Source organism: Drosophila gunungcola (genome assembly GCF_025200985.1).
Source record: "Drosophila gunungcola strain Sukarami chromosome 3L unlocalized genomic scaffold, Dgunungcola_SK_2 000002F, whole genome shotgun sequence".
NCBI lineage: Eukaryota > Metazoa > Arthropoda > Insecta > Diptera > Drosophilidae > Drosophila > Drosophila gunungcola.
Window position 1 is genome coordinate 4,897,020 of NW_026453178.1, and position 15,115 is coordinate 4,912,134.

The 15,115-nt window shown below is 37.0% G+C and overlaps 3 protein-coding genes across 11 annotated transcripts in view; 1 reads left to right on the forward strand and 2 right to left on the reverse strand.

The window, feature by feature from the left end:
• Positions 1–256: 256 nt before the first annotated feature.
• LOC128257520 (uncharacterized) lies at positions 257–2,688 on the reverse strand. Of its 4 annotated transcripts, none has more exons than XM_052988567.1 (6): positions 2,640–2,688; positions 1,552–1,825; positions 1,206–1,493; positions 1,018–1,145; positions 561–956; positions 258–506 (listed from the first exon to the last, which is right to left on the reverse strand). In XM_052988567.1, exons 2-6 carry the CDS (start codon positions 1,809–1,811, stop codon positions 361–363), a joined length of 1,218 nt encoding a protein of 405 aa, XP_052844527.1. In that variant the 5' UTR covers positions 1,812–1,825; positions 2,640–2,688; the 3' UTR covers positions 258–360. The 4 variants fall into 4 exon arrangements, with proteins under 4 accessions (XP_052844529.1, XP_052844527.1, XP_052844528.1 ...); XM_052988568.1 differs by having other exon boundaries at positions 1,552–1,819; positions 2,636–2,668; XM_052988566.1 differs by lacking the exon at positions 2,640–2,688 and adding an exon at positions 2,476–2,612.
• Positions 2,689–2,929: 241 nt separating this feature from the next.
• Positions 2,930–6,712, forward strand: LOC128257392 (membrane-bound transcription factor site-1 protease). The gene is made up of 6 exons (XM_052988390.1): positions 2,930–3,160; positions 3,447–3,986; positions 4,045–4,897; positions 4,968–5,707; positions 5,764–6,322; positions 6,380–6,712. Exons 1-6 carry the CDS (start codon positions 3,002–3,004, stop codon positions 6,565–6,567), a joined length of 3,039 nt encoding a protein of 1,012 aa, XP_052844350.1. The 5' UTR covers positions 2,930–3,001; the 3' UTR covers positions 6,568–6,712.
• Positions 6,713–6,909: 197 nt separating this feature from the next.
• LOC128257393 (transcription factor AP-2-epsilon) overlaps positions 6,910–15,115 on the reverse strand; it is a 30,810-nt gene continuing 22,604 nt past the window's right edge. Inside the window, exons 1-8 of one of the 6 annotated variants that reach the window (XM_052988392.1) lie at positions 13,067–13,180; positions 11,785–12,015; positions 11,549–11,734; positions 9,514–9,721; positions 8,423–8,612; positions 8,098–8,362; positions 7,318–7,485; positions 6,910–7,259 (exon numbers count right to left, since the gene is read on the reverse strand). In XM_052988392.1, the coding sequence (XP_052844352.1) occupies positions 7,149–7,259; positions 7,318–7,485; positions 8,098–8,362; positions 8,423–8,612; positions 9,514–9,721; positions 11,549–11,734; positions 11,785–12,015; positions 13,067–13,111 (1,404 nt within the window). In that variant the 5' untranslated portion in view covers positions 13,112–13,180 and the 3' untranslated portion in view covers positions 6,910–7,148. Of the gene's footprint in view, positions 7,260–7,317; positions 7,486–8,097; positions 8,363–8,422; positions 8,613–9,513; positions 9,722–11,548; positions 11,735–11,784; positions 12,016–13,066; positions 13,181–15,115 lie in introns of those variants that run through there. The other 5 variants (XM_052988396.1, XM_052988395.1, XM_052988394.1 and 2 more) reach the window with 5 other exon arrangements.

A 15,115-nucleotide genomic window follows, 5' to 3' on the forward strand; every position in this document is an offset into this window, starting at 1 on the left:
CTTTTATTTTAACTATAAGTGTTCTTAGTCATAAGAAATAGAAAATATCTCATTAGTGCTATAATTTCGATAAAAAAAGATTTACTTTACAGTGAGCGTGTAAGATTTACCTATTAATAATGTATGGCATTATACATAACAAACTTAAAAAGCACGAATAAATCATTTTACTAGTAGATTAACATACTTATTTTTAATAATGGTTTACTTTTTTTTGGTCAAACATTTTATTTTATACCCCAGATTGTAATGAAACATAGAAGTTATCAAATATTTATATATTTTCGTCTAATTGAGATTTTTATAATGTATAATTGTTGTGGCTTATTATTTCTACTTTAGTTTTAAATTAGTTGACACTTAGTCAAGTGGGGCTCCGTCAGGGGAGGTTGATAGAATCGAGGGCTGAGGACTTATTTGAGTGACGGTTGTTGGTCTGATAGACAGTAATTGAATGGCTTCTAGAAGCCCATCCTGACTGGTTGAAGCCATGGGCCAATTTCCATCTGAAAAATATAATTAAAATATAAAAATCCAAAGAATATAGTTTTAATACATACCAGAATTATGCGAAGTATATCGTTCAGAACTGGACATTTTGTAGCAAGAGGCCTTCAGCGTGTTCATTGGCATTATCCTGGTTTGATTCCATGTCACTGTGTTTCTGTCAGTCTTTGAAGCTTCCCACGGCATTGACCACCTCCTCATCTGACTTTCGGGATCGGTGGAGATTCCATCTATTACCTCCCCGGCAGCAGCTTCGGACCAACGACGCTGACCATTCAGCGGAAACAAGGGGAAACTTAAGGACGATTTGACGTTCCGGTGGAAAGGAATCTTCATGGACAGCAATTGTCCGGGGTTTGGCAAGGGACCGCGTGTGTGTTCAAAAATGGCTTGCATTGGATTGGCATCGCAGAAACTTAACTGAGGTGAAGGGCCTCGTGGTTGTTCAGCTTTAAGTAAGATAAAATACTTTTTATATTATATTGAAATAGGGTAGGTTACGAGCATTACCTGTTTCAGAAATTCCTGTGGCAATCGGGCGTTGATCGGTTAGTGAGTTTCCTCTGGATGAATCCATTTTTGTGCTTGGCCCACATAAATTTGGCGATGGAGTTTGAGATCGTTGATCATGTTGATTGCTTGCAAGAAATCAAAGTGTTAAACATTGAAGAATAAATAAGATTTTAATAGTGACACACCGTTGTTTCATAACACTGCAGTCTTGTTCGTGGGGAAAACCCACTGGGGATTGGCAAACAAAGCAACAAGTTAAGGATGAAAATGCATCGTAGCTGGCTGCACAGAACTGGTGCTGAATATTGATAACAGCCTGTGCATTTTCTAATACAATTAGTTCGTTGTGCTCTCGGAACCGTTTTTGTTCCAGTTCAGCATTGGAGGATTGATCCATGGACGATATGGTAACGAAATCCTGCAGCAAAGCCAACATGTGAGTCTTGACGGTTCCCGTGGCCACAGTTGTTGCTCTACGGGCAGATAAAATTAAATATATAAAGATATTTTGGGTAGGCCAATTGTACATACCTTGCCAAATCGTTCCATGAATTGGTTAAATAAGATGTGGTATAATTATTAAACAATGGTTTCTCGCTCAAAGACCACTGCTCTAAAACGGCTATAGAATGGGCCAATTTCGAGCCGGCAGTACATAAGTTATTCAAGGCGCTCAAGTAATTTATCCAAGCAGCAGAGCATTCACTCAACGCGGTTTTGGCTGATATTGAGGAATTACTTCCACTGCTTGAAGTAGCCGAATGTCCCGAATTGTTGCACAGCTCCTCCATTTTAGAGACTTAATCTGTAAAGTTAAGGTTTTCCAGAAAATGTTAATAAAAGTTTTTATAATTATCATACACTTGATAATTGTTTAAATAAAATATTTTTGCCTTCGATAAATTATTTGTTTTGTATATACTTCTTATTAGTATGCGGTGAAAAAAGCTAGTAAGTCGACGCTTTTATACACTTTATTTGGTCATTCTGTAGTTTTTAAAGGTTTTTTTAAACATTATCATTGCAGGATAAAAAGGTAACTATGCATTGATAGGATGGTATCGAAGATGGTATTGACTAAAAAGTTTTATCAAATTTCCTATCCATGTTTGTAGTTAAATTTAGATTTGATTTAGTGATGGTGTTCATTTGATAACAAAGTATGGGCTTTTACTATATAAATACTGTACATTATTTAAAATTATTTTAAATTGAACTAAAATTACAGCTTTGATCTAGAAAAACTTAAGGCAGTCTCGAATTCGTTTGTTAAGTTTGCATCAATAAAAACTGTAAAAATAGTGTTTTAACAGTAGTCAATATCTTGATAAGGTTTATCAGCTATAAGGTATATACACGTAAATGTTTGATACATAAACATATACATATGTATTTAATAGAGATTTAAAAAATGAATAGATTGTTTACAGCTTTAGTGTCACCAAATTGTTTTACCCACTGAAAGGGTACAAAAACTCTTTCTAATTACTGCTGGACGACATTTTTATTTATTTCACTTCAAGGCAGTCAACCCCTCATTGGTTTTTTTACGGCGGAAACCAGCTGACATGCAGTCCTTTCTTTTAATTTTAGTTTTTTATACTTTACTCAAAACTTACTTAAACAATTTTGCCGGACGAGACGCAGTATGACCAAAACACATTTGTGCTAAAAAGATTAGAAATGCAATATTAAAATCTTTAAGTGTAAATCAATGTTCTTAAAAAGTTTTAAAATGTAAAATAGTTAGTGTATCGTACTTACGTTATTTGTATTAATAACTTATTTTATTCAAAATAAACTTTTAAATACACCTTAGTTTGCATTTACTCAGTATCTATCTTATTTATATTTATAGGATTTTAAGTTTTACAGTTTACGGTCACATCAAACAGCTGATTATGGTTTGTTTATTTGTTTTTCTTCAGAAGCAGAGCCTGTTGAACTTTTTCATTAAATTTAATCAATTTTACAAAGTTAAATGAATGTGCTTACTATTTTATTTATTATAAGTGCAATTTGCGGTCTTGACTCCTTTAAAACAGCCATCGTTCCCAATGAGTTTATTGTTCATTTCCGATTCAAGTACTTTGCGCCGGTTCGAGAATCCTATATCGCAGCAAAACTACTTGGTTCAAACGTAAGTAATAAAGAAATAAAAACAATTTCTATATAAAAACCAATTTGTGTTTAAGATAAAATGATTACTTAAAAACATATATGTATATATATATCTGAAAGGTACATTTGTGTCTGAAAGATACATTTGTGTCTGTTATACTTTCGTCTAATGAATTCATTGCCTCTAACAGATACTTTTGTATCTGAAAGTTACATTTGTTTCGGAAGGATATGAAAGAAACATTCAAACTTTTAAACTACAATCTGAAAGATTACTTTAAATTTTAATAATATTTTATTTATAGAAAACAAACTGGAAAATTATTCCACGTGCAAATTTAGCTTGGCAATATCCTAGCGATTTCGATGTCCTAAGAGTTTTGGCCGAAGACGAAACAACGGCAAAGAATATTATAGAAAGGATTAAATCTCACCCATCGGTGAAGGCAGTAGTCCCCCAACGAAGTGTACGACGGATCCTCAACTATAATCCCTACAGCAACTACACCAATACAAACCGTAATCCACAGGGAGTTTTGAGGAATAGTAACTCAAATATTGATAGACACCGACAAGTATGCTCGGTCCTGCATGCCAATGTCCTTTGGAAACTGGGTATCACAGGCAAAGGAGTCAAAGTGGCTATTTTCGACACTGGTCTGACCAAAAACCATCCACACTTTCGAAACGTAAAGGAACGAACGAATTGGACAAATGAAAAGTCACTGGACGATAAAGTTAGTCATGGCACCTTCGTCGCCGGGGTAATTGCATCCTCCAGAGAATGCCTGGGCTTTGCTCCTGACGCTGATCTTTTCATATTCAAAGTCTTCACGAACTCTCAGGTGAGTAATCCGGTGAATCTTTGTAAAGGAAAAACCTAATTAGTAACTGCTATCTAAGGTCTCTTACACTTCCTGGTTCTTGGATGCCTTTAACTACGCGATATACAGGAAGATAAACATACTCAATCTCAGCATTGGTGGCCCTGACTTCATGGACTCGCCGTTCGTTGAAAAGGTTTTGGAACTGTCTGCCAACAATGTCATAATGATATCGGCAGCCGGAAACGATGGTCCCCTCTATGGCACCCTGAACAATCCCGGTGACCAAAGCGATGTGATTGGCGTGGGCGGTATTCAGTTCGATGATAAAATCGCCAAGTTTAGTTCACGGGGAATGACCACCTGGGAACTTCCTCTGGGCTATGGAAGATTGGGACTCGATATAGTCACCTACGGCAGTCAAGTGGAAGGAAGTGATGTACGCAAGGGTTGCAGACGCCTCTCCGGAACTTCCGTCTCCTCTCCAGTTGTTGCAGGCGTTGCTGCACTGCTTATAAGTGGGGCTTTCCAAAAAATCGATTTGATAAACCCGGCATCCCTGAAGCAGGTGCTCATTGAAGGTGCCGAAAAGCTTCCGCACTATAATATGTTCGAGCAGGGAGCGGGAAAACTAAACCTGTTAAAGAGTATGCAGCTTCTGCTGTCTTATAAGCCGAAGATAAGCCTTATTCCATCTTTCCTCGATTCTACTTTAAACTATATGTGGCCGTATAGCTCTCAGCCCTTGTATTATGGAAGCTCAGTGGCTATTGCAAACGTTACAATTCTCAATGGCATTTCGGTTACCAGTCATATCGTTGGCACACCAAAATGGATTCCGGATCTCGATCATCACGGTCAACTACTTCAAATATCAACACAATTCTCCCCTATCTTATGGCCGTGGACCGGATGGATGGCTGTATTCATTGGTAAGTTTTGGGCCTCAAAACACAATGCTGCTACTTAACTTCTTTATTCAAAATTGTGTATGTTTTTCAGCTCTTAAAAAATCTGGAGAAAACTTTGAAGGAGTTTGTAAAGGTAGTATTACTTTAGTTGTGGAAAGTTTTAAAGAGTCAGCCAACGAAACTCACTTAACAGAAGTCGAGTTTCCGCTGACAATAAAAGTTACGCAAAAACCTCCAAGAAACAAAAGGATACTGTGGGACCAGTACCATAGCTTAAGGTATCCACCGCGCTACATACCCCGAGATGATCTGAAAGTAAAATTGGATCCTCTGGACTGGAGGGCAGACCATATACACACAAACTTCAAAGACATGTATACACATTTACGGAATGTTGGCTACTACATTGATGTTCTGCGGGAACCTTTCACGTGCTTTAACGCCTCAGATTATGGCGCATTATTGATTGTCGACCCTGAGAAAGAGTTTGCCGACGAGGAAATAAAAGCTCTAAAAGAAAATGTTTATAATAAGGGTCTGAATGTCGTTGTGTTCGGTGATTGGTACAACACAACGGTGATGAAGAAAATAAAGTTCTTTGACGAAAACACCCGGCAGTGGTGGACACCTGACACTGGCGGCGCCAATATTCCCGCCTTGAATGATTTGCTGAAGCCATTTGGAATCGCTTTTGGCGATTTTGTCGGAGAGGGACACTTTAAGCTGGGCGACCATTCAATGTACTACGCTAGTGGCGCTGCACTTATTAAATTTCCAATGAATCCAGGAGATATCTTAGTAGGAACAAAGCTAAATGATCAAGGACTTTCGGTATACTAACTTTTAATTTATTTAATTCACATGAAATTCAAATTTATATTTTCCAGATAATTAATTCTAAGACACCCAACAAGGAGGCCAAGATGGATGTACCCATTTTCGGAATGTTTCAAACCAAGGCCAACAGTATTGAAAGTGACGAGGAAATCATGAGCAATGCAGAAAGCAATTTGGTTGAGATCATTCCCACAGACTACGTGGCAATTAAAAACCGGGTCTTGCTATTACGAAAAAAGGAGCAAAGTATAAATTTCGCCAAAATCAATAATTATCAAACTAATAGTGAAGGACGAATAGCCGTATATGGAGACTCTAATTGTCTGGATTCAACGCATCTGGAGAAGGCCTGCTACTGGCTATTGATCACATTCTTAGATTTTGCCATAAACTCCCACAAATCTAGCTTACTGCAGAACCTAAATCGAATATCGGAATTTCACAAACAAAAAAGAGCTCCTCTGCCTCTTAGGATATCAACAAACAATTCAAAACCAGGATCCCAAAACAATATCTGTGAAAAATTTGACTGGCTTATCGCAACGAAACGCGACATCGTTGAAGAGAAAGAATCTTCTATTCTGGAAGTGGTTACAATAGACAGTGAAGGTATGCAAAAATATTCAATATTTCGTCCAAACATTATAACGTTTATTATTATTTTAGAAAATGAGATCAATGTTATTCAAAAATTGCTGGATGTGGAAATCACAAAATTGTCCCAAAACAATGACTATTTTACAGGCAGCCAAGTGACCGATAGTTTAAGAACTCCGATTTTATTTATGATTAGTTTAAGCTTAATTGTTATTATATTATTTGTTTTATTCATAAAGCGTCGATTTATTTTGTAAATAAATATAATGTTTTCTATAATGCTTACCAATTTTAACTGTAACTGCCTAAAGAGTAGGCGTTTAATACGATCAAAATCAAAATTAAATGCAATACATACCTAAATGCAATTTCTGTGTTTCCATTACCTTTCTCCCAAAATCGGTGAATGATATGGTTTAGTGTTCCCACGAGTTTAGTTTTAAAAACACATTTTATTCATTTGTATAATTTTAAAATCTTTAAATTGTAAGTTACTTAAAAAATTAAAAATGAGAGCATTTAAATCGTTTCTACATACAAATAAATGTATTTGTAAAGATTTTTTGTTTGAATTAGTTGTAAAAAGCTTTGTGCTTTTGACAAAAAGTCGATGTATTTTTCTAAGTTAAATAAATTATACGTATTTAATATAATATATTTGAATATTGTACATTCAAATTACAGTTATAGATATACAAAATGTCCAATAATTTACACTTAACTAAATAAATTAATTTACAGGAATTTTATTATTTTTATCGACGTTGTACCTAATGTATGGAAAGTTAATCTTAAATTACGGCTTGCTTTATTCTGCGGCAATATACAACATAGCCTATCATTTTTTTTCGTTGTCAATTTTACTTTTATCCAACGATGACGACACCATCCCGCCACCGTTGGAAGGATACAGCTTTTCCAAATAGTTTAATGATTCATTCAAGAATGTCTGTAATAAAAGATGTTTTGATTAATGGCTTGACTTCAATAGTTGGTATCTATCATACCTGGAAAGCATGCAGAACAGCCATAATTGCGGGCGATCCGAAGCCGTGCGTTATTAAGGAGAAATGTGTTAGGTGGCGTTGCATCGATGGCTCCAACAAGTGCTGGGATCTCGTGCCAAAATGTGTCGTCCGATCTTGACTTAAGATCTGCATTAGCTCTTTTGTAATCTGAAAATTAAAATTATTTTTTAATATTATTATATGTATGTTGTAGCTCTTATAATATTATAAGATTATAATCATTAAAGATATATATGATGTATTTACAAAAGTTAATTATCAAAATCAAATTTCAGTAGAACTCCAGTTATATTTTTTTAGTAAGGCGATATTTTATAACAAGTTTCTTCTCTTTGGTAACATGTGAAGATGATCATCATTGTTTTTAAAAATATTATATTTATATTTTATAATTATAATATTAGTTGTATACATCTTTTCAGAGAAAAGAAGGTTATCACATTTCAACAGTGAATTATCTGTTTTCGTTTTTAAGAGCTTGTAATATCTTTTATTGTGACAAAAATGTAATAAAACTATTGTTACAGAAACCTGAAATAGTTTGTTTGTTTTTTAATGCTGTTCTCACTCTGAAACTTAAGTTTATCGTGAAACTAAATGAAGGCTGATTGCAAAGCCGATATAGCATATGCCATCCATATTGAAAAAAAAACCTTACATGCTAAAATTAAGATTTGTTTATATGCCTGCCTAACTATTATGGAAGCTTTTCGATTTTGTTTAGATAACTTTTAAATCTCGATTTTCTCAAGAACTTACCTGCTGGGAGTGGAGAATGAGCTCTTTTCGGCGGTACGAGTCCTGTGGCTCCGTTTGGTGCCGCACGATGTACTCGGCCAGCTGCCTGGCGGGGAATTCGGTTTCGCACACGAAGTGGAAGTCCTTGGCCAGGTGCGTGGCCTCCCCCTCCACCAAGGATGTGAGTAGCGTTACGTTGGCCGCTTTTCGCCTGCCGGCCGGCAAGTTGAGGCCGATCTTCTCCAGCTTCTCCCTCAGCAGGCGACCTCCGTTCTTGCTCTTGGCCCTAAGGGGATAAAGTTGGTCAATAAGGCCATGATGAGTGAAGAATCCCGGGCGAACCCACCTTCGAAGCACTCCGCCCAGCAGGGAGGCGTTCAAACACTCTGGTGGCGACAGACGCCGCTGCACTTCGGCTATGGTGACCTTGTATTTCGAGGTGCTCGATAGGAGACTAAGGCGACCAGGAACAGCACAGAATACCTCGCTGGGCGAACCCGATCCAATGTTCCCGGCTTCTTTTCCGCTTTTCATGCCTGCAAAACAAACGCAACACCAAATTCAGACTCCATGAGTATGCACACCATGATTGTTCAAGGTAAGGAAAATATATTATTATTGCCATTGTTGTTATTGTTTCCGACAGAGCAAAGTGTGAACGCAGGACGTGGGGATCATTTTACCCGAATCCTGCCAATTAGAAGGGCCAGATTCAATTTCACAATGCACACAAACTCACTATTTTCGAGGGTTGCCTGTGCCCAATGCATTGTTATTTAGGCGTGTTCGTAGTTCCGCCTCATGCGCAACATGGAGTGGCATGTAACTTGCAAGTTCACTATGAATATGAATAACTATAACTATGGTATGGTACAAAAATACGGACAAATGTCTACAATAATTAGTTTATACGTTTTTTTATACAACTTCCGAAACTAGTTCTCCAGGACTCAACCAATAATAATGGATCCTATGTTTTGTTTTTGATCATGTATTCAAAATATCAACTTAATAACTTTATTTTTCATTAGTCATCAATTAAAAAAATTACTTTAATTATTATCAAAAGTTTTTTTTTGTCATTACTAAAATATTGTTACACTTGATTTAAATGTAATAATAGCTCTTCATTGAAGGCCAACTAATACTAGTTTTCAAAAAAGCTTTAATTTTAAGGCTCCATTAAAATATGTACATATGTTAAACAAGTTTTAATTTTATTCTCATAACTAGGCTGGTAATTGTTTTATTACGAATGTGTGAGCAAAGGGGTGTTTTCAATGTGTAAAATTATAAAACACTGAATAAACTGGCCTTAAACTGAAAAACTAATCTAAACAGTTCCAATTACTATTACAGTCAGTTTCTTTCATAAGTTTTGCGAATTTATAATTTGTGTAAAATACTTTAAAAGAGATAATTATTTTTAGCACTCACTCTTTATAAGCGGCAAGTCTGACATAAACGCCACGTTATCGTCGAGGGCAGGAGCTTGGACATCATCGACAGCATTCTGAAGGGCTTGATGCAACGCCAGGGATTCGTGTTCATGTCCAAGTCTGGTTCCATGGGCAGCTCCCGCCGATATTGCACTACCGTAGTCGCTTCTTCTATCCGTATATGGAAATCCGTGAGACAGTTGTGTCTGCAAAAGTTTTATAGTTAAACATAGTTTAGAGCTAGGTATACTTAATAATTAAATAACAATGCCGATGGAGAAACGTTTAAGCTTTAAAACAAGTTGAATGATGTTTTGTGAAATATGTATTTAGTAAATTTTGTGGCTATGTATGAACATTTCGGATATGAAAAGTGATTTTGAAGAATTCGAATGTTCATAACCCTATAATGGAGATATTTTTAGGTCTATTAAGTAATCAATAATACCAGGCGAAGCGATTAAGACACGTCCGTCTATTTGCAAGTGATATAATTGTTTAGTTTAAGAGCTTTCTTATTATTTTATTCCCACGAAAATCAGTCAATAATAAGTATAAACTGTATAACTTAACATAACATTAAATTCATTGTAAATTCTCTGTTTTTTTATATTTATACAACATCAAAGCAAGGTTAGCTTGTCTTTGACAATCTTAAAAGGTCTTGTAAATTGCATCAATATCGGAAAGCAAAATGTATATTGAAATATTGCGGAAGTTAACTTCCTTTCTGGTTGTTTTATAATTTAGGTGTATTTGGTAAACCGCCGTAAATGAAGCGGAAACGTAGTTTATGTAGTTCAGTGTTATTACAGGGGGTATGGCTGAAATGATGGCAATAATTGTGAGATTATTAATACATCGGCGCTTCGGTTTGGCCAAAGGGGTTGAAGTCGCCGCACAGCCAATCCGAGGTCCTTGCCACTGATGTATGCAGACCGGCTGGAAGCCGCACTCACACACTCTCGCCGAAGCTTGTGTGTTTGCCCGTCTGTGTGCGAGTCCTTTGGGCGGACAGATGCGCACACAGCCTGCGAGGATACGCCTTTTCGGGGCATGGGCATGGGCACTCAGGCTGCGTTTCGCTGCACCACTTGCCTGGCCGAGTGGATGGATGGTTGGGAGTGATTCCACAAGAGTGGGGAACACGAAAACAACTCCCTTCGGCGGGCTAAGGCTGAGCCTGAGCTAGGAATTTCATCGTTCTTGCCAACAACTTTCTTGCAAAATCCCAAGAACATTTTTTACATTCTCCAGAGCATGTTTTTTTAATGCACTCGAATGGAATTCGTTCAAAAATAACTTCGACAACTTTCACAGAATGGGGCGATTTCAACCCCCGAAAATGTTCCGTGGCCTTCGAAGCCAAGAATGTAGCTAAATATGCAAGAATAATGTGGAACAAGACGCAAATTCTTGAACGGATAAAAAGATTGAGTCCTGCGCTCAACTTCCTTCTTGTTAGTATTTACTGTAAATTGCCTTCAAATGGGGTACTTAAAAAATATTTGTTAAACTCATCGTCATAATATTTAACAACCAGTTATCAATTGTTATTAAATTATTACCATTTTTAAATATTTTTATCAATTACAACTTTGATACTTTCTCTTAGCTAAGTTTTAGTAAGAATATGTATATATAAAGGCAGTTAAACAAAATTTTAATTTGAAATTTATTAATTTTAGAGTCAAATGTACCGACTGTTACTTATCCTCAATATATATAAATAAATTCTAAAAACTTTGTTCTTGCTTATAGGTATAGACAAATCCAGACCTTTGTGTAATTTTAATATTTTCTAACGAAATTTACTTATCTAGAAACTTTTATTTATGTTGGAATTAAGTTTCTTTAGTAAAGATAAAAGCTTTCCTTAAATCATAATGATATTTTAATTCTTATTGATGATCATTGATCAATAAGTCTTATAGGGTCGGAGGAGCTTCCTCATTACTTTAACTTAACCAGTACCGAGTTTCTTTTGAACTTAAGCTACTTAAATAGGATTATTTTTGCAGTGCTCTACTTACAACATGTCCCTGCAGCTCAGCCTCTCTGTGGGTCCTGTGGATGCCCAGTTGGTCCTGCGTGGACCGCAGTCCCGCCAACTGGTTGTAGTGGTGCAGTGGGGCGTGGTGCAGCGAGGAGAGGGGCTGGCCGTACGGGTCCGTGCCCAAGTACTCGAGTGCGCCGTGGTTCTGCAAGTAGCCGGATATCTGGGTAACGCTTGGGGCCAATCAGGGCGGTCCGCAGGGGGAGAGCTTACCTGTTGCTGGGGCGGACTCTGCGTGGAGTGGTGGAAGGGGGGCGGAAAGTAGGGCGGCTGGAAGTCGGACTGCAGCGACTGGTGGTGCATGGTGGCCGCCGAGCCATGGGTGCTACTGTGCCCACTGTGCCCCGTGGCCGGTCCGCTGCGCCCCGTGTGTCCTCCGGAATGCGTTGTGTACGCCGCACTGCCGCTGGACAGCCCTAGACTCCCATGTCCGCTGAGGCGTTCCTGGGAAAGATACACAGATTTAAGTAATCTCACTTTGTACCATTTAAAAATTTGAATATAATTTATGTTTGTCGTGGAAAATGAATTCCCGGCGGTAAACAGAATCCATTAGCCAGTTATGTGTCGCAGTCAGTTCTTAGCTTTTCTTTAAGTAGGATGAACATACTCCTTTAAATCAATGCATCCTTAAAATGCAAAGCCTAAATAAGCACCGAAACTTTAAAACGTTGATTTTGTATACATTAAATTCATGTATATCACAAAAAATTACTTTATACTTTTCTCATAGAGGTGGGGAGAAAACAGGCAATCAAAATTAATTTGTCAAGAACCTATTAAAACCTATAAGCCACTGATATCCTTAAATAATTTTTTTGCCAAGAGAAATTAACAGAGTAAAAAATTTACCAATTTTTGCAAGCCTTACTTTCCTTACACATTACAATAAAAGAAGATCTGGTTGAAAAGGTATGAAAGATCTGATTATATGACAGTATTAAAAACGAATATGATATGTTGAACATTATTCAACATATTCAAAATTCATTGCCACAGTGTAGAATTTTATCCGTTTATAGTGTATTTATTAATTAACCTTTTGTTCAAAAAAAACCTCTTCATTTAATTAAAAGTTTTTGATACACAGATGTTTTAAATATTTTCAAAAGCTGTTTCTTTTTTTCAGAACATGTAATCAGTTACATTACGGTGTTACACAAAACACTCTTTTGTTAAGATTCGGTTATAAAGTGTCTACAATAGATATACAAACTTCAACCGACGCGATTTCTGTGTCACTTCCGATCATACTTAAAATATTTCGAACTTTTAACGGGATAAATCGTCGAATGCTTATTAATTTTCAGGTTAAGTTCCACAACGTATCACAAATAATGATCGTCATTAAGTGGCGATGGAGAAAAACCACCAATAGTCACTGAAACACGAACTCTTTGGAGGTCAAGTTATTTATTTTTACCGCCAAGTAATTCGATACACTGTCAATCATTTGTAGCTGTAGTCCCAGCGAACTCCTAATTCTGAAATATACCTGAACCTGAATAACAGCTGGCATATCCACATACGCTAAAGTCATGTTATCATATTTAAATCCACTGAAACTTTATGCGCACATATCAATTGGGGTTTTCCGATATATATATATATATATATGTATTTCGGTACTTCAATATGGCTATATCTGGTATATCACAACCGATTACACTCGCACACGTAATATCAATCGCAATGGGGTATTTTCAGACCGACGGCACTGCAGCATCAGCGTTCTACGAGCGACGAGCGCGAAATGAGAACTAATCTCTCGTCAGTGTGCCAAAAAGGCGAAAAGGTTTGCTTTTTCAGCCAGCGACGCCGGCTTCGCTTCGCAGTCGCTACCGTTAGAGGTTGTTGGTTCGGATGGTTGGATGGTTGGTGGTTCGGTTTGGAGAAGAAGTAAGGAGCCATAGCTGTTCCAGAACTCCCATTGCGATTACCGGCCCTCAAATCCTTCTTGTGTGAGAGCACATTTAAATCTGGGCAGCATAAAGGACTCGCATAATGAGGTCGGAAGCCTGGTTTAGTGAATGATATCACACAAGCCATTTGACATCCTGCCCAGTCGCGCGTCCTTTAGAATTGCGAGGACTCACACAGGATGCAGTGTCAATAGAAGATGCACGCGATAAGGCTGGCTTACACACATTATTAGGTATCCATAACTGCGGTTATTGATTCCTTAAATTTGCCCAAATGCCATACACACACTCGATTAGAACAAATGCATCACCATCACATTAGGTCTACTATAGGTCTGCTTTTTATTAACCTGCTCCTTAATTCGGCATTGTGTCCGGAGATTGCGGAAAAAGAATGACAGTAATTTGACACAAAACGTTGAGGCTTTCAGAAATCGAACATGTTTATTCGATTGTACAAGTGTGTGGAGTGTGTGTGTGTGTTGTGCATGGAGTGCAGTGAAGAGCCAAGGCTTTCATTGTGGTCCAAATAAGGAACTTCTCCAAGTGGACCAAACAAGGCGCTCTATGAATGCCCATGCCCATGCCCATTCGATCTATTTCCTCACTTCGCAGCGCTTCGCTTTAATCAACTAATTCATATTGCTACACATTCAAATGGCAGTTCAATTGTTTAACTCTGGTCAATATTTATTAGGGAGATTATTGCGTATATCAGGTGATTAATTGAGAAATTCGGAAACAAATACCTTATCTCTGTTTTCTAGAGGTAAAATTACAGTAGATTTTGTTTTAGCTTTGATTGTAGCTTTTTATTTTAATTACGAATTTGTGAAACATAATTTTCTTCAACGGGATATGGAAAATTTACAAATTGTATTGAACTTTATAAGCATTTCTATCTTAGACTTCGACGACAGTGTGTTTACCTTGCCAAAAGGTTTGTCTTAAAGTTTTAAATAATTGTTTATACAAAACGATTTTGTTCTTACTTTGAAGCTCAAGAAATTACTAAAAAATTTATAACTGACATTTAGACAAAATATGTTTTTGAGTGATTGGAATTAAAAAATTGTATATTATTTGGTGCTACATAATTTATGCTATATAATATATCTAGGTTATTGGCTGACTGATACTTTGTTATGAAATTTATATCCCATATTTTTCTCATTCTTAAATTTACGATCCCGAAAAACCAGTTGCTGCAAATCATCAGTGACTTCGTCCATCATAGAAACCTTCTTCGCGGAATGTCTGCCGCAGCACTTAATGCCTGCTATCAAATTATGAATCGACAAGCTATTCGTGTAAACTTAGTGAATATACATTATATTATACATCACATATGAGGTATATAAACCAATCTTGATAGTCGAGTTCACCGGGTACGGGGACCGCGATTTGGTAGGGAGCATTCCTTGCGTCTTGAGTCTTCGGCTGGCAAAAGAACGTGGCAATTGAGGATCGGGCACGACTTTATTGTGGCTTAATAAATTAAAATAATTTTGATTGATTACTTTGGATTATCTTGTCATTTGGCAACATCAAATAGAATATTTAAGAATACAGGTAAACCGGTTCCCTTTTGTTTTGCGTGAATATTCGTCTATCGATGGCTG